Here is a 19,526-nt window from a genome sequence, read left to right as displayed (position 1 = left end):
AGGTGCCGACATCACTTCACTCGCTACGGAAATATAAAAAAGTATTTTCTAACCAGCTGAAAAAAAGCTCTTAGAGATACTAATACTCCCCATATTTGACTACGGTGATGCGATTGTTGAAGGATTTTCGTACGAAATCTCACGCAGGGTGGAACTAGTGACGAATGCTTGTGTACCGGGTGATCAAAAAGTCAGTATAAATTTGGAAACTTAATAAACCACGAAGTAATGTAGATAGAGGGGTAAAATTTGACACACATGCTTGGAATGACATGGGGCTTTATTAGAACGAAAAAAATAAATAAATAAAGTATTGCTAGACGCGTGAAAGATCTCTTGCGCGCGTCGTTTGGTGATGATCGTGTGCTCAGCCGCCACTTTCGTCATGCTTGGCCTCCCGGGTTCCCAGACCTCAGTCAGTGCGATTATTGGCTTTGGGGTTACCTGAAGTCGCAAGTGTATCGTGATCGACCGATATCTCTAGGGATGCTGAAAGACAACATCCGACGCCAATGCCTCACCATAACTCCTGACATGCTTTACAGTGCTGTTCACAACATTATTCCTCGATTACAGCTGTTGTTGAGGAACGATGGTGGACATATTGAGCATTTGCTGTAAAGAACATCGTCTCTGCTTTGTCTTACTTTGTTATGCTAATTATTGCTACTCTGGTCATATGAAGCGCCATCTGTCGGACATTTTGTGAACTTCTGTATTTTTTTGGATCTAATAAAACCCCATGTCATTCCAAACATGTGTGTCAATTTGTACCTCTCTATCTACGTTATTCCGTGGTTTATTCAGTTTTCAAATTTATACTGACTTTTTGATCACCCGGTACTATACATTTGTGACGTAGGCTTTTTCGACCAAATCGCTTCCACCAGCCTACGAATAATTATCGTGGCACCGTGCTGATAACTCGTAGAGACTGTCATATTCCATGTTTCCTCAATCGTCTTCTCAATCACTGCGATCCGTCCTATTTGTCTTCAACTCTTAGACTGTTATCTGAACACCACATAAGAAACACTCATTCTCAACAATGTGAAATTATTTCTGGACTTCATATAAGACTGCCATGTGGTAGTTAATCTATATCATTCTAAATGCCCTTTACTATTATTATTAGGAGCGTCAAATATTATTATTTTTATTATGTGAGCTGAGGCTTTCCCGGCGTATGTGTTGTTTCCAGGGCTTTCGGGTGTCCAGCCGGATGCGATCGTTGAAGTCTCATGATATTTCGGCGAATAACCTTTCCGCCATCATCAGGTGGTTCTGATGGAATTCCATCGCGAAAAATCGTGGGACTTCAACGATCGCTTCCGGCTGGACACCCGAGAGCCCTGGAAACAAAACATTGTTATTATTATTTTACTGTTATTATTGTGAACCTTTTGTAATGTCTTTGGAATGTGTTGTTCCTGATCAGATGTAAGAGAGGGACTTAAACCGTAATCTGGCCAGGCTAAATATTCGATAAATAAATACATAAATAAATATTGTAATCAATCCTTGGTCTCCCTCTACAATTTTTACCTCTCCCCCCCCCCCTCCCCACCATCCGTTACCAAACTGACGATTCTTTCGTATCTCAGGATGCGTACTATCAACCGATTCCATGTAATTTTCACGATTCTACTGTGTCACCACATTCCAAAAGCTTTTGTTCGCTTCTTGTCTGAGTTGCTTATCAGCCACGTTATACTTCCATGCGAGCTACGCTTCAGAAATAATTTCCCAACATTTAATTTATGTTAGATTTTAACAATCTGCTCTTTTTCACAAACACATTTCTCTATACAGCCAGTGTGCATTTTATGGCCTCTCTAATTTGGCCCTCATTAGTTTTTTTGTTGCCCAAATAGCAAAACTCATCGACGTACTCTCTTCGTCTCATTTGCTAATCCCCACAGCACCCGTTTGATTTGATGCTGTTACAGTCCAGTGTGCTTTTTATACTTTTATTGACTTTCGTCTTAGACCCTATTTTCAAGACACTATCCACTTCGTTCAGCTACTGCTCCAAGTCCTTCGCCGTGTTTGACAGAGTTAGTGTCACTGACAAATAAGAAAGCTTTTTTTTTCTCTCTGAATTTTAACTTCGTTTGCCAATCTCTCTCTGACTTCCTTACTATGTGTTCAATGTTCAGATGAAACAGCATCTGACATAGGCTACAATGCTGTCTCACTCCATTCTCAACCACTGCTTCCCCTTCATATCTTTCGACTTTTATAACAGTCTGACTTCTACGAAGTTGTAGGTAACCTTTCTCTTTCTGTATTTTAACCCTGCTGCCTTCAGAATTTCAAAGAGTTTATTTCAGTCAACATCGTCAAAAGCTATTTGTAAATTTGCAAATGGTATAAAAACATAATTAATATTCATGCAGATACTTCTCTTTTCTCCAAAGTCCATTTTAGATTTGCGTTGCTACAGTTCATCTTTTGGGGTTAAGTCGTATTGTAAGTACAGCGTCGTGTCTCCCTACATTTCTCCGGAAGCCAAACAGAGCTTCTCCGAAGTCGGCTTCTAACATTCTCTCCATTCTCCTGTAAATAATTTTTATCGGTATCTTTGCAACCATTACTTATTAAACTGATTATTCGGTAATATTCACACCTGTCAGCACCTGCCTTCTTTGGACTAGGGTTTATTATACTCCTCTTGAATACTGCGGTTGTTTCGCCTGCCTGATAGATCATGCATGCAAGACGAAATGGTTTATTCAAGGCTGTCTCTCCCAATGATTTGAATAATTTTTAGGGAATTTCGTTTATTGCAAAGGTTTTGTTTCGACTTAGACCCTTCAGCACTCTGCAAAATGCTTGTCACAATATCGTATCTCCCTGTTCATCGTCATTTACTTCTTCTTCTCCTTCTATAGTATTGCCTTCAAACTTGTTTCCCTTATCTAGGCGCTCCATTTATTGCTTCCACCTTACTGCCATTCATTCTGTCCTTAATGCTTGGTTAGCATCAGAGCTCTCAATATTCAAACAGTTATATCTCTTTTTCCAAAGATTATTTTAATTATTCTGTATGCTGTATCAGTTTTTCCCATGGCCATACGTGCTTCTACAGCCTTTCATTTCTCGTCTAACCACTACTGGTGTATCAGTTTTCGCTTCTTGTTGGTTTAGTTTTTACGGCGTATTGATTCCCTTTCACTTGCTTCGTTTGCTGTATTACGATAATTTCTCATTTCGTGTATTACAGAGGATTAAATCAGCAGTCCATTACTAACATATTATGATCTGAATCGTCCTCTGCCGCTAGAAATGTTTACTGGTTTAAAATCTGGTTTCTAATTCTCTTTCTTACCATTAAGTAATCTAATTTAAATCTACCCGTGTCTCCACGTGTAAAACCTTCTATCATGCTTTAGTTGTATAAGGACGCAGTGTCAGATGATTGAGTGAAAAAAGTCAGCCCATATTCATAACAGAAACACAAAAATATAGACTTTGAATATCCTACTTGAATAAAGGTATCAAAATAATCTACGTTAAAGCTACTCATAGGATAAGTATAAATCATTTCAGTTCCAGTAAGTTTTGTGTAGTTCTTGTCAATTTAGCCCATGGCGGCTCTGTGACCGTGTAGGCTGCATATTCCTTAAGTTGCGCCATTGGGTGGTGGGTTTCCGCGTTCCGCTTAATATGTCAGGAGTCCACTACATGCAGGATGCGGCTACAAGGGTAGCGGGGCTGTGTGGAAGGGAATGGGCGGTTTTTTAGGTTACAGAGTCTCAGGAAACCACAGAAAGAGCGTCCGTCTAAATGGGGGCAGGAAATCACAGTAAGGTAGTTGTAGAAACGATCGGTATTGTAGTTGTAAATTGTCGTAGCTGTGTTGGGAAAGAACCAGAGCTCCAAGTCCTAGTTGAAATTTTTTCAAACGATCTAACAGTGTTCAGAAAGGATAGGTTAAATACAGTTGGTGGTGGAGTATTTATTCCTGTCAGAGGTAGTTTGCCTTGTATCGAAATTGAAGTAGATAGTTCGTGTGAAATAGTATGGGTTGAGGTTATAAGTGACAATCGGACTAAACTATTAATTGGATCGTTATACCGACCGCCCCCCCCCCCCCCCCTCCTCGATTCAGAAGATATAGTTGCTGAACAGCTTAAAGAAAACTTGAGTCTCATTTCAAATAGGTACCCCAATCATACAATTATCGTCGGTGTGACTTCAATCTACCCTCGATATGCTAGAAAAATTATACGTTTAAAGCCGGCAGCAGGAATAAAACGTCATGCGAAATTGTACTGAATGCTTTCTCAGAAAATTATTTTGAACAATTAGTTCATGAGCCCACTCGAAGCGTAAAAGTTTGCGAAAGCATACTTGACCTCTTAGCAACAATTAATCCTGAACAAACAGGGAGTATCATGACGAATACAGGGATTAGCGACCATAAGACAGTTGCTGCTAGGCTGAAAACCGTAACAGTCTCAACCATCAAAAAGAAACGCAAAGTAAGTCTATTTAAAAAAGCTGATAAAAATACTCTTAACGCGTTTTTAAGAGAAAGTCTCCACTCCTTCCGAACGCAACATGTACGAGTAGAGAAGATGTGGAATGATTTCAAAGAGAGAGAGTATCGACGGACATAGGGAGATATATACCACATAAATTAATAAGTGATGGTACTGATCCCCCATGGTACACAAAACGGGTCAGATCACTGTTGCAGAAGCAACGAAAAAGCATGGCAAATTTAAAAGAACGCAAAATCCTCAAGATTGGCAAAGTTTTACAGAAGTTAGAAAGATAGAGCGTATTTCAATGCGAGATGATTATAATAATCTCCACAACGAAACTCCGTCTCTGAATCTGGCAGAAAACGCAATGAGATTCTGGTCATACATAAAGCACACACGTGGCAAGACGCAATCAATACCTTCACTGCGTGATAACAACGGTGAAGTCACTGATTATGATAGTGCCACTAAAGCAGAGTTATTAAACACGGTTTTACGAAACTCCTTCACGAAAGAAGACGAAGTAAATATTCCGGAATTTCAATCAAGAACAACTGCTAAGATGAGATATCGCGAGCGCCGTTATAGAGTGGAACGGCAGCGAGACAGCTTGAAGGTGGTTCATTTAACCCTCTGCCAGACCCTTTATTGTGAATAGCAGAGTAATCACGTAGATGTAGATGGTACACGGCACGTTTTATAATCTTACCCCTCCTTGGATACGTTTCTGTGCAGCGCTACCTACAGCCCATCCACGAAGCAAAGAAACGTGAAAATGTAGTCACATTAGTCCGTATAAAATACTTTTGCTAGCTGCTGTGGCATGTGAGCCTCCTGCTGGCAGGGCGTTGTTACCAGCGGCTGTGTGCTCCACAGGCGCCGCAGGCCGCAGAGCCGTGGCAGGGCGTGCTGAACGCGTCGGCGCCAGGACACGGCTGCCCCCAGCTGGACCATCGCTCCGGATGCGTCGTGGGCCACGAGGACTGCCTCACCCTCAACGTCTACACCACGCAGGTGAGCTCGGGGTTCCAGGTAAACACTGCGAGACACAGCTGTCTGCAGAATGCTGTGGCAACAGGTAAAGCAAACGTGTACAGTCTTACTCCCCGTGGGACTCCGAAGAATAGATACCGCCAGCTATTTGAAAAGGTTTTGTTTCTTCGTGTATTTTGGCAACTTTTCTGGTGAAGAGTACGTATTCCCCATGCTTGTTTACATATATACTTCAGCAGCCACCGTACTGGGAGTGAGGATCTACATAACCGCGACATTCTGTGATTTTTAACTTCGTGAACATTATTGTACTCCACAATAGTATCGAATTACAACATTAGTGGTGAATATCTCAAGCGTGTCGCATCGTATACGAATTTAATGGAACTGGGACGCTGAGGTATCATTGGTATTACGGAGAGCGAATGGAAGACAAAGGTTTGTTGAGAAGGTTCTGGAAGGGCACAGTGCATCTGCAGAGGAAATCACAGAAAAGATGCTACTGCGTCTAATTCTAGTGTACTGATCCAATACTTTGAGTCTTTGTCACGCACAAACGGCAGTAAACGTCGGGCGAATTCAGAGACACGATGCTAGGATCGTAGATGCTCAGGGAACTGACAAGGCAATCATTCGAAGAAAGACGGTGGAGGTCTCGCGGAGTTATGTTAGTAAATTTACACAACCAACATTTGAAGATGACTGTGTGACCATTAGTCCACGTATGTAGCTGAGAGGTCACCACAGATGACTGCTATGCCAGGGACCTGAGTTCGATTCCCAGTACTGCCAAGGATTTTTCCTTGGTGGGAGGACTAGTACGAGCAGCACTCAGCCTCGTGATACCATTTGCGGAGACACTTGACTGAATAGCTGCGGTTCCAACGTCTGGAAAACGTCCGGGAGAGCAGGGTATTGACCAACCACATGACCCTCCTTACCGCATGCACACGACGCCACAAAGTAGAGGACGATACGGCACCCGATAGACATCCCTCGGGCCTTCATTGCCTAGTGGGAAGCTCGTGTCACCATTATGCTGCCACCAACGTATATGGGGTAAACCACAGCTCCAGCGCCGAACTTTGATAGTTGGTAGTGCAAACCAAACGAAGAAAAAGCTCTAGTAAACATAGACTGTAAAATGCATACCTTAAGAGATATAAGCACGTGTTCATCTTCCGTACTGTGAAATCCGTCCCTCGTATTGCAAGCTCTTTCTTTTCATGGTTTAGGAGGATTTAGTACGCACCAAAACAAGAGAAATTGTCCAGTAAATATGGGGTTTCAAAATGATTACCATAAAAGCTATGTTTTCCACAGTAGGTGAAGATGAACAAGTGCTGCTCTTAAAGTAAGTACTTTAGAGCCCATATTTCCTGCAATTGTTTTATTGTTTTGCTTCATAATAAAGACTCTCAAAACAGAGGAACCAAAGAGTTTACAGTAGAAGAGATGTGCTCCACAGTAGCGAAAACGAACAACTGCTCATAGTTCTTAAGGTTGCCATTACATGGGACGAGACAACTAACGCTGACGTGAACGTGGATGCGGACGGGAAATACATCATCGCGAAGCACAGCGCCGTCGGCACACGGGACGATCTGGTTAACGTGATTTTGCGCTCTCAGCGCTCTCCAACGGCAGTTGTCGACCTTATTTGGTTCGCAAACCACACAGTTTGTTCAGTAAAATGGACGTGCGTAAATTACTTGTGTTCGTTCTATTAAAACGCAAATTTCCTCGATTTTCCATGTGGTAGTCATGTTGTTCTGTCTGCAGAAATAAAACCTTCAATATCCATGACCATGTAATAAGACAAAAAGAAAAGGTACATTTATAAAAAGTTACAAAATCGAGCAAAGCTCCTCTTGAGACAGAGTGCACATACATTTACATAAAATCAGGTATTACAGATACTACTTTATTAATTTAATAAGAAAGTACCACAACCTTTTAGATTATGCGAAGGTGTAAAAAAAAGTCGTCTTACACGACAGCGGCTACCCATTGTTTTTTAACGTAGCGGTCCCACACTACACTGAAGTTATGCAGTCGCCATCGTCAGGTGCGCTGACGAACTGGACAGTTCAACGCACCTGACGATGGCGGCATGTCTGATCGCCGAAATATTGTGCCCGTTGGACGCTATAGATCGGCAGCACACGCGTGGACTGTTAGCTTAGTTTTACAGTTGTTGGCACCATCAAAACAGTAGCTCTCAAGGCAGGATTCAGATTTATTTGCATTATAATTCAATGTATATTTTCTTTACTCATCATCATACTATGGGATGACGAATGAGGCGAAGGGGGAATATTGAATCAATTACAAAGAAAATAAATGACAGGGACACGTAAACATTGTATTAATTTCGTTATATAGAAAATTTACAGAGTTCTGTGAATAATTTGTCCAGGCGATATCTGTTTTGTGAAGTTTTCTTGTTTTTATCCTTCTTTCGTGATAGAGACGATGTGTCTCACAAACTATAAAATGTAGTGAGCTGCAAAATCGTAATCTCGAGTGAATACTTCCATCCATGTTTGTGGACGTGGTTTTTTTAAATACAAAACCCACTATACGCGTCTGGAATTTTAAGTTTTATCGCATATCAAACAGAATATTAGTGTCTTCTGTCAAAGCAGTTATCGTCAAATGTCGCTAGTCCCTGTACAGTTACCAAAATTCCGTACTACTCGAGGTTAAGACGTGCTACATGTGCGATCGGCCTGTTCCCGCAGCTGGAAGGCAAGCCGCAGCCTGTGCTGGTGTGGATCCACGGCGGGTCGTTCGCCAACGGCAGCAGCCGCCTCTACCAGCCGGACGTGCTGCTCGACCAACAGCTCGTCGTCGTCACCGTAAACTACCGACTCGGCGCCCTCGGTAAGTCAAGATGTGTCTGCAAGAACAGGCGAATGTCTCTCAACTCATCTGTAGCATAGTCGTCCTGATAGCGGGTGAACAGAGTTTGGTATTAAATATTTTTACATCAAAATTCTCTTGATGGCACCAAATATAATGGCGAAGCTGACCCGATTGAATTGTCATCGTAACCTACATCTAGATGACTATCCTGCAGTTCACACTTAAGTGCCTGTCAGAGGATTTATCGTATCACCTTCTGACTACTCCTCTACCGTTCCACTCCCGAAGCGCGTGGGAAATATGAACAGTTAAATATTTCCGTACTAACTCTGATTTCTCTTACTTTATTATTATGATAATTCCTTCTTATGTAGATTGGTGTCAATAAAACGTTTTCATATTCGGAGGAGCGAGTTGACTACTGAAAGTTAGTGAAAATATCTCGCCGTAATGAAAAACGCCTTTGTTTTAATGACTGCCAGCCCAATTTGCATCGTATCCGTGACACCCTCTCACGTATTTCGCGATGATAAAAACGAGTTGCCCTTCTTTGAACTTTTTGGATGTCCTCCGTCAATCCTATTTAGTAACGATTCCATACTGCAAAGCAACACTAGCTAAGGACGGACAAGCGTACTATTACAAGTCTCTTTAACAAACCTGTTACGCCTGCCAATAGAAGACAGTCTTTGGTTCCCTTTCTCACATTACATACGTGATAGATCCAGTTTAAGTAGTTTGCAATTGTAATTCCAAGGTATTTCGCTGAAATGGCAGCCTTTAGATTTGTGTTATTTGTGGTGTCACAAAAAATGTTAAACATGCAATAAGTTTTGTTAAGCATAAGATTGAAAAGTGCGTAATTATGGAAAATAATATTCCCCTGCGGCTTGTTACAAGATAAAGTGTCGCAGCCACGATGTGCGCATGTTAGTCACATAATCCGAGCTGCCGTCCTGCTTCTGAGTCACGTTTATAGGAATGGGATTCAGTATATCAACAGAGGGTGCAGAAGCATACTCGCCGAGCGGTCTAAGGCGCTTCAGTCATGGACTGTGCGGCATCACACATTGTCTATAAGTAATGTCTTAAGCATAGAAACGTAAGCTTCTCCATACTCCACCAATGAATTTAAGCTGGCACTTGCTGAGTATATGTAGTTCATTTTCATATTTCTACATACTGTCAACCTCATATCATGGCTCATACTAATGGTGCCTCATTAAACCTCTGGTCAAAGGATAACACTTATAAGACTCTTGAAGTGTACAGCTTTGCACTTCTCTACATCTGTTGTGTCAATAGTTTACAAGGTTGCTTAACAAAGCAGACATCTACAAAGTGAATAAAATATTAACACATTTATTTAAAATATGTATTAGTTGAAATATGTGGCATACATAAGTTTGAAAACGCTGTGAATCCTTCAGTGGTGCTGTGTTAGACCAACTGCTGAATTGTCCTTCGTAGAAACTGGTTAACTTCCTATCACAAATAAGATAAAAACCACTGGCTAGCTATCGTGCTATACTGATATATTTTCACTGTAAGTTTTTCGAACCTGGGGACGGAGCTCTGTTTGCGGCTTCTTAAAAAGACTTGCCAACGGAACAACTGAATATAATGAGTCAATATATCAAATTCTTGTCGGGTTTACAGCTGGATCAAACTGTCATCTGAACACAATATTTCAGCGGTCCAGCTGGCCGCCTTCATCAGGTGAGAAAAGCTACGCTGCTCTCGATAATACGCCGGGAAAGTCCTCATAGTCACATCAAGTGCCTCTACGGGGAGGAGATGGTTCAACTCGTCAGTAAGTTTGATAAACTTCGCAAGAAGAAAGGGAAGCTGCTGAGTACCCTCATCTTTTTACTGAGATGTCGTGACGAAGGTATTATATCAAAATTTGCCAGTTTTGTCCATTACGTAAATACAAAAGCGGCCAATAGTATTAAAAAGCGAGCTAGTTTGGCCTTAGTTAGAGAAACCGTTTTACTCGTAGACGATTGGATATTATATCCAAAGATTTATTTTATCTTCACTTGGACATTTTTTTACTGATATCTGCAATATCTTGCGAGCGGGTTGACGTCTCTCCTTGGCTTTATCAGATTGGATGCACAGGAGTGCTTCTAGTAGGCAGTGCTCTAAATTTCAACGTCTTTGTCGTCAACACTTGATATCAGGAAACGATACTTTTCGACGGACTGTGATTAATCTTACTAGTAAGGAACTGGATAATATCACAGTTTCAGTGTTGGAAAAAGGTTTAAGCTTAGCACTTGCGCCTAGAAGCATTGCCACCATGGAATTCATTTCTTCTGTTGAACAAGCTGTCTTTCGTCTTCCGGAAGAACAGGCGGAAGAGATTAGACAGGAGGTTTCTCACCTCTTGCGTCGAGCTCGGCCTCCACAAAGTAACAGCCGAACGAGCAGCCATTCGGCCTATTAGAGAGGAACCTGAATTGTTAATTTTACCAGCAGTCAAAGGTAATGTCCACCATTTTAATCTCTAAGACAGATTGTGTGAATAAGATGTATGATTTACTTAAGGATCCGTCGTATCGTATAGTATAGAAGGATCCCACGGATCGCATAAAACGGACTACGATTTCACTTCTGAAGAAGAGTTTCTTACCTGAGGACACTATCAAAAAACTACGTCCTGGTGCTGCCGTTCCACCTAGATTATACTGTTCGCCAAAAATCCATAAGGGTTGGGTCCCATTGCGCTCTATTGTTTCTAATCTGGGTGCACCAACTTACAACTTGGCAAAATATATAGCGTCGGCTTTCAGCCCTCATATGGGTAAATATGAACACCATATTTCCAATTCCATGGATTTTATTCATCGTTTAAGGTTGCTTCGTCTTGGTACCTCTGATTTACTTGTTAGTTTTGATGTAGTGTCACTTTTTATTCGGGTCCCTCTTGAAGAGTCATTGATTTTAATTGATGAAAAACTTGATATGGAAATAACGAAGCTCTGCTTTCATGTTCTGATGTCCACCTATTTTTTATTTGATGACAAATATTTTGAAGAAACTGACGGTGTGGCTATGGGGAGTCCTTTATCCCCCGTAGTCGCTCATCTTTTTATGGAGGACTTTGAGGTTATGGCTCTGAAAATATTTTTTCTGAAGACTTCGTGTTTCCGGAGATATGTTGACCATATGTTCCTTGTTTGGCCACATGGAACAGACTCTTTGCGCCGGTTATTGGGCCTTTTTAATTGTCTTCATCCGAACATCAAATTCACGATGAAACTGAAAAGGAGGGAAAGTTACCTTTTTTGGATGTACTAGTGTATAGAAAAGAAGATGGTACTCTTGGACACAGTGTTTACAGGAAACCGACTCATACCGACAGGTATTTACATGCTACCAGTTGCCATCCACCTTTTCAACGTACAGGAGTCCTTCGGACCTTGGTTAAACGAACATATGCTGTCTCTGATGCTGAGAATTTACCACAGGAGCTGCAATATCTTAAGGACGTGTTCAATAATAACGGCTATACACACCGACAAATTCGACGTGCTTTTGAGTTTGGACCTCTACCTGAACCTTCTGAAGACACCTTTAGGTCTGTGGCTTTTCTTCCGTATGCTGGGAAAGTGTCCGCGAAGATAGGTAGACTTCTGAAGGAATATGAGATCAGATGTGTTTTTCGTCCGCCAGCCAAGATTCCAGCACTTCTTGGCTCGGTTAAAGATGATTTTGGTTTGAGGAAGTCTGGCGTTTACAAAATAGCGTGTGAGTGCAGGAAAATTTACGTTGCCCAAACTATTTGTACCGTCAACGTCAGGTGTATTGAACATCATCGCCATACGCGATTATTACAACCAGACAAATCTGCGGTGGCTGAACATTGCCTTACAGATGGACACAGGATGCTATACAATGAGACGCAAGTAGTTGTAAATGCTTCACGGTACTGGGATTATGTTTTGAAAGAATCTGTTGAAATCAGGCTAGCAGATAATATTATTAATAGTGATCATGGATACCCGCTAAGTAAAACGTGGAATCCTGTTTTATTAGATATGAAGAAACAACGGCATCTGACTCGGCCGGCTATGAATAATCATTTGTAACGATATATCATTTTCAACAGTATTCACCACCGGAGGCGCTGCAACTCTTTTTGCGCCAGGGGGCAGCACGTATGATTGAGCTCGTGCGCACTGTATCTAACGCATTCGCTGTTGTACTTCGATGCATATAAAGGTGCAGTCATTTGCGACTGTAATCATTTATCGGCGAGGGCAGCATAGCTTTTGTCACCTAATGATGGTGGCCAGGTGGACCGCTGAAATATTGTGTTCAAACGACAGTTTGATCCGGCTGGAAACCCGACAAGAATCTGATATACTAAGACGCAGGGAAAGTCTATGTAGTCACAACATTATAAGCGTCTTATATTGGAACTTACGCTACTCACTCAGTCATCAACGTTTAGCTTTAAATGTAATCTACATTTTCATGCAGTATACCAGGTATTGCTCATTTATACAGTTCATGTTGCTTTTCACTCTATTATGGAATCAACATATTAAGACCATTGAAGCGCAAATACAAAACAGCTGCTATAGTGCTTTACCATTACAAAAGAACAGTGTTCGATAGAATTTTTTTTATGTTACCCTGACAAACTGCAGCAGTGAACTTGCGTTGATCATCGGCTTGGTTTGGTAACATCCTTTTTTATGATCACTCTCGTACGCCCTCCTTAACTGGTATATATTCTACAACTATACCTACAGAGTGTCCGGAAATTCCCGTTATAAATTTCTAGGACTTGTAAGGAGAGTGAGTACATAATGTTTTGAATAGGAAGCCCTGTTCGGAAACATATTGTTTCCGTTCTAGGACAGTTACAACTTAAATGTTTAGCTCATTCACTTCTGATTGATGAATTGTGTTAGGCGTAACGCAATACAATTATTAGGTACCAATTCGACGGGAAACATAACTAAACAGCCATTTATCACTTAAGAATATTTTTTTTGTATTAACACTTACATATTATGTGTTTACATTATTTAAAAGCAAAAATCAACCCAGCATACTGATCGTACTGAACAGTACTGATGCATTACAACAGCGGCTCGATGTGGCGACCACCAACGTTGTTGTGGACATTGTACCTACGAGCATGTTCTGGCACACACTCCATCCCACCTGGTGTCGCTTCAGTTTCTGGTGCAGCGGCCAGAACTCGCGCCAGAAGATCTTCCTCTGTCTCTTCAGGAGTCTCGAAAATTAAACATTGCATACGACTTTAAGTGATATCAGATTACCATCTGACATAGAACACGTCATCCTGTCTACCCTTTTGCATACCAGGACAAGCGACACAGAGTTTTCTCCTACCCTCAGCAGACGTCATTACATATCTGAATTGAAATCATCGTAGAAGGAATTCGGTGTGTTTCTGGATATGTGTTTCTCTTCAAAATACCATGCACTCACTGCCATTTGTATCGGGAATTTGCGAACACCCTGTATATCTAAGCTACATACATACCCCGGAAGCCACCAAATGGTGCCTGATGGAGAGTTCCTCGAGCCGCTATCAACCATTTTCCTTCCTGTTATACTAGCAGGTGAAGCGAGGGAAGAACGACCGTCTTTATGCCTCTGCACAAGTCCTAATTTCACTTACAGTCCTTAGTCAAAATTTACGTGTCGGCAGTGGAACCGCTCTGCAGTCAGTTGCAAATATCGATTCTCTAAATTGTCTCAAAAGCGTTGCTCGAAAAGAACGTCTTCTTACCTCCAGACATTGCCACTTACCCCACGAAGCATCTCCGTAATACTCGTGTGTTTATTGAACATACCGTTAACAGAACTAGCAGCACGCCTCTGAACTGTTTCGATGTCTTCCTTTAATCCGACCTGTTAGGGATCGCAAATACTCGAGCAGTCTGATACTCAAGAATAAGTCATACAGTTGTTCTGTAAGCGACTCCTTGAGAGATGAACCAAACTTTCCGATAATTCTACTGTTAATCTGAAGTCGACCATTTCCCCTCCCTACCACCATCGTTTCCACTTTACATCGTTTTCCATCGTTATGCATAGATATTTAATATTGTATTAGAACAACAAAGCGTTGGTTTTCCTACTCATCTCTGTTAACCTTAAATTTTATACATTTAGAACAAGCTCCCATTCATCACGCGACATAGATATTCTGCTTAAATCATTCTTATCCTTCAACGGTCACTCAACGATGTCACTTTCGCATATGGTACAGTGCCATCAGCAAACAATCGCAGACTGCTGCTCATCCTACACGTCAGATCATTTATGTACAAAAAAAGAAACAACAGCGGTCGTATCACACTTGCTTGGAGCACCTTTGTCTCTTACGAACAAGGAGATGGAATAAATTTTCATCTTCATTTGGCTGGCATAAAGAGGAGTAGTTGTGATTTGAAGCCTCATATCATCAAATCTTGTACCAATATCCCAGTAAAATGCTAAACCTCGCTCTGCGATCGAAATTGCTGTTAGGGAAACTCGCTACAGGGGCGAGTGCGGAGAGACGCTGATATCGTCCTGCGTGCTGTGTAACACCGCCATGCTTTTCCACGGGGTTCTTGTGCTGATGTGAGACGCAACATCACTTTGCTGTCCCATAGGTTTCCTCTGCCAATCTAAAACTCTGGTGTCTTGCAACATGGGCCCCAACGATCACCTGCTGCCATTGTTCTAGATGCCGTCCAATATCAATGTGATTTGCCACAGGTTTCCTGTGCTGGCCCAGGGCTGGGGTGCCCGGCAATATGGGCCTGCGTGACCAGTCGCTGGCTCTGCAGTGGGTGCGACGCAACATCGCTGCGTTCGGTGGCGACGCCGGATGTGTCACCCTAGCGGGACAAAGTGCAGGGGCCGCCTCCGTCATCTTCCACATGCTGTCGCCGCTCTCCAAAGGTCAGATCACAGTCTCTGAATGCCGTAGAATTTCATCATTTCAACAGCGTAATCAACTAATCAGTGAACCCAACAGCTCGGCACGTCGTCAACTGCCTTCGTCAAAACAAACTCTTCTTTGGCGTAACTCGTAACCTGAGTACAGACGTGATCGTCAGTTATAATATTTTTACCTCACACACACACACACATATATATATATATATATATATATATATATATATATATATATATATATATATATATATAAACTTTCTGTCGGCTACACCGGTTATTAATGTGGTAACATTTCACACTGGCGATGGCTAATCACACACTTCCATTAATCTGCGATCTTGAGACGTTAATCAAATATGTTACCTACAGTATATATATATATATATATATATATATATATATATATATATATATTCCGGAACGGTTCTCCTCTGCTACCTGCGACGGTAGCAGTAATAGACAGCCCAGGTGGCTGACTAGTGGGATAAGTATATCATGTAGAACAAAGCAGTGATTACATTAAAATGTTAGACGTGGTCACAATCAAGCTATAGTAGCCCATTACAAACAGTATTTTAAGCTGCTTAAAAATGTTATTAGGACAGCAAAGATTATGTGATACGCAAATAGAATAGCTAATTTACAGGATAAAATTAAAACCATATGCTAAGTTCTGAAGGGAGTGTCTGGCCAGCAGCACAAAGTCGACGATATAAAGTCAATTGGTAGTAAAAATATTTCTGTTGGTGATAAATCAGTTATATGTACAGAATTTAACAATCATTTTCTGAGCATTGCTGGTGAACTAAATAAAAATTTAGTTTCTACAGGGAATCACATAACTGTCTTGGCAAATGCCTTTGTGAGATTGATGTATGAAATACTCCTCTGTGATACAGACAATGGAGAGATTGAGTCAGTAATTAAATCACTGAAGACTAAAGACTCTTATGGACATGATGGAGTGCCTAGCAGCATTTTAAAGTACTGTGCTGCACATGTTAGTCCTGTATTTAGAGATATTTGTAATTTTTCCTTTAGGAATGGGCAGTTTCCTGAACGATTAAAGTACTCAGTAGTAACGCCGCTTTATAAAAACGGAGAAAATGATCATGTAGACCATTTTTGACCTATTTCTGTGCCATCAGGGCTTGCTAAAGTTATTGAAAAGGGCTGTGTATGTAAGCATAATTGATCATTTTATATCACACGATTTGCTATCAAATGTACAGTTCGCCTTTAGAAGTTGTTTAACAACTGAAAATCCTATATTCTATTTTCTCTGTGAGGTAGTGGATGGGTTATACAAAAGTTTCGAACGCTAGACATATTTTTTGATTTAACTAAAGCGTTTGATTGTGTTGATCACAAAATATTGCTCCAGAAGTTGGACCATTACCAAATACGGGGAGTAGCTCACAATTGGTTCACCTCTTACTTTAGCAACACTAAGCAAAAGGTCATTATACACAACATAAACGTAATAACACATAAAAATAAATGTTCATGAATCTGAAAAATGTCAGTCCATAAGTTTAAGTAAACGTAATAAACAATACAACAAGAATCACCATAATTTTTCAAGGGACTCCTCGACAGAATAGAAGGAGTGACTCATGAGGAAACTCTTCAGTTTTGATTTGAAAGCGCGTGGATTACTGCTAAGATTTTTGAATTCGAGTGGTAGCTTCATTGAAAATGGATGCAGCTGTATACTGCACACCTTTCTCCACAAGAATTAAGAAAGTCGGATCCAAATGCAGGTTTGATTTCTGTCAGGTATTAACAGAGTGAAAGCTGCTTATTCTTGGGAATACGCTAATATTGGTAACAAGAAACGACAATAAGGAATATACATATTGAGAGGCTAATGTCAAAGTACCCAGACTCGTGAACAGAGGTCGACAAGAGGTTCGTGAACTTACACCACTTATTGCCTGAACCGCCCGTTTCTCAGCCAAAAATATGCTTTTAGAATGGGAAGAGTTACCCCAAAATATAATACCATACGACATAAGCGAATGAAACTAAGCAAAGTACACTAATTTTCGTGTCGAACGATTACTCACTTCTGATACCGTTCTAACAGTAAAAATGGCAGTGTTATGTTTTTGAACAAGATCCTGAATGTGTGCTATCCACGACAGCTTAATGTCTATCTGAAAAACTATAAATTTGAACTGTTCAGTTTCACTAACTATTTGCCTGTTCTGTGAAATTAAAACGCCAGGTTTTTTTTAACTGTGTTAGAAACTGTAAAAACCTAGTATTACTATGATTTAGCGTTAGTTTATTTCTACAAGCCATGAACTTAGGTCATGTACTACACTATTTGAAACCGAACCAGTGTTGCACACAACATCCTTTACTACCAAGCTAGCTAGTGTCATCAGCAAACAGAAATATTTTAGACTTACCCATAATACTAGAGGGCATATCACTTATATAAATAAAGAACAGGTGTGGCCCCAACACTGGTCCCTGGGGCACCGCCCACTTCACAGTGCCCCACTCTGGCCCCACATCACAGCCGTTATCAACATTGTGAACAATGACCTTTTGCTGACTGTTGCTAAAGTAAGAGGTGAACCAATTGTGAGCTACTCCCCACATTCTGTATTGGTCCATATTCTGGAGCAATATTTTGCATTCAACACACTCAAACGCCTTAGGTAAATCAAACAATATGCCAAGCGTTCGAAACCTTTTTTTAGCCCATCCAGTGCCTCACAGACAAAAGAGAACATGGTATTTTCAGTTGTTAAACGACTTGTAAAGTCGAACTGTACATTTGATAGCAAATTGTGTGATGTAAGATGATCAATTGCCCTTACATACACAGCCTTTTCAGTAACTTTTGCAAACACTGATGGCGTAGAAATAGGTCTAAAATTATCTAAATTACCCCTTTCTCCCTTTTTATAAAGCGGCTTTACTATTGAGTACTTTAATCGCTCAGGAAACTGCCCATTCCTAAAGGAAAAATTACAAATATGGCTAAATACAGGGCTAACATGTGCAGCATAGTACTTTAAAATTCTGCTAGGCACTCCATCATAATCATGAGAGTCCTTTAGTCTTCAGTGATTTAATTATTGACTCAATCTCGGAAAGGCATTTGCCAATAAAGCTATATCATTTCCTGTAGAAACTAAATTTTTATTTAATTCATCAGAAATGCTCAGAAAATGATTGTTAAGTACTGTACATATATCTGATTTATCACCAACAGAAATATTTTTACTGCGAACTGACTTTATACCGTCGACCTTGTGCTGCTGAGCAGACACTCCCTTCAGAACTTACCATATGGTTTTAATTTTATCCTGTGAATGAGCTATTCTATTTGCACACCACAGACTCTTTGCCTTCCTAATAATATTTTTATGCACATTAGAATACTGTTTGTAATGGGCTACTGTAACTTGATTGTGACTACTAACATGTTGATATAATTCCCGCTTTGTTCTACATGATATCCTTATCCCACTAGTCAGCCACCTGGGCTGCCCATTACTGCTAGTACCCCGTTTAGAATGTTCTAATGGAAAGCAACTCTCAAAGAGCATGAGAAATGTGTTAAGGAAAGCATTGTATTTATCATCTAAGTTATCGGCACTATAAACATCCTGCCACTCTTCTTCCTTGACAAAGTTTAAAAAACTCTCAGTGTCGCTCACGTTTTTTGATCCTGGTGTTGATTGACCGTCCAGTCATTCCATCATAAACATTTCCGCATGTGCATGGTTATCGGTACATTCCCGACATTGCAAGTGGATCCCTTTTTCCTTTGCCGATCTAAGACATTCTTTCATCTTCTCTGTCGGTTTGAAAATCGTCTTTATGCCGTGTTTGAGCAATATACGGCCGATTCTGTTCGTCACTCTTGGAATGTATGGCAGAAAGGCTGTACCCGACATTTCTTTTTCTTATTTGTCACTTTGCCGAGTGTTTGGCTCTGTTACACTTCTTATATAACTTGTGGAGCACCCGTTGCTCCTCAGAACACTTTACAGGTGCTGCATTTCGTGCCTGAGGTGCTGCGGCTCACATATTCGTCCTGCCCTCGTTACGAGCATATTAATCAGGCCTCTTTTCTAGCTCGGGTGGTAGCTTGATAAATTGTGCAGGTATCGGTCCATGTGAGTCGGTTTATGAAAAACGCTGTGTACCAGGTTTTCGCCATTTCTTGCGACCAGTGCATCTAGAAATGGTAATTTTTTGTCCTTTTCT

The 19,526-nt window shown here is 40.9% G+C and overlaps 1 protein-coding gene across 1 annotated transcript in view; it reads left to right on the top strand.

Moving 5' to 3' along the window:
* Positions 1-19,526, top strand: part of LOC126456370 (esterase E4-like) — a 170,742-nt gene that overhangs the window by 26,336 nt on the left and 124,880 nt on the right. The window contains exons 3-5 of the mRNA XM_050092124.1: positions 5,307-5,507; positions 8,231-8,372; positions 15,111-15,296. Coding sequence (XP_049948081.1) covers positions 5,307-5,507; positions 8,231-8,372; positions 15,111-15,296 — 529 coding nt within the window. The remainder of the gene's footprint in view (positions 1-5,306; positions 5,508-8,230; positions 8,373-15,110; positions 15,297-19,526) is intronic.

Source organism: Schistocerca serialis, chromosome 2 (genome assembly GCF_023864345.2).
Source record: "Schistocerca serialis cubense isolate TAMUIC-IGC-003099 chromosome 2, iqSchSeri2.2, whole genome shotgun sequence".
In the NCBI taxonomy this organism is placed as follows: Eukaryota; Metazoa; Arthropoda; class Insecta; order Orthoptera; family Acrididae; genus Schistocerca; species Schistocerca serialis.
Note: the sequence above shows the minus strand (reverse complement) of the source record. Positions and strands in the feature narration are given on the sequence as shown.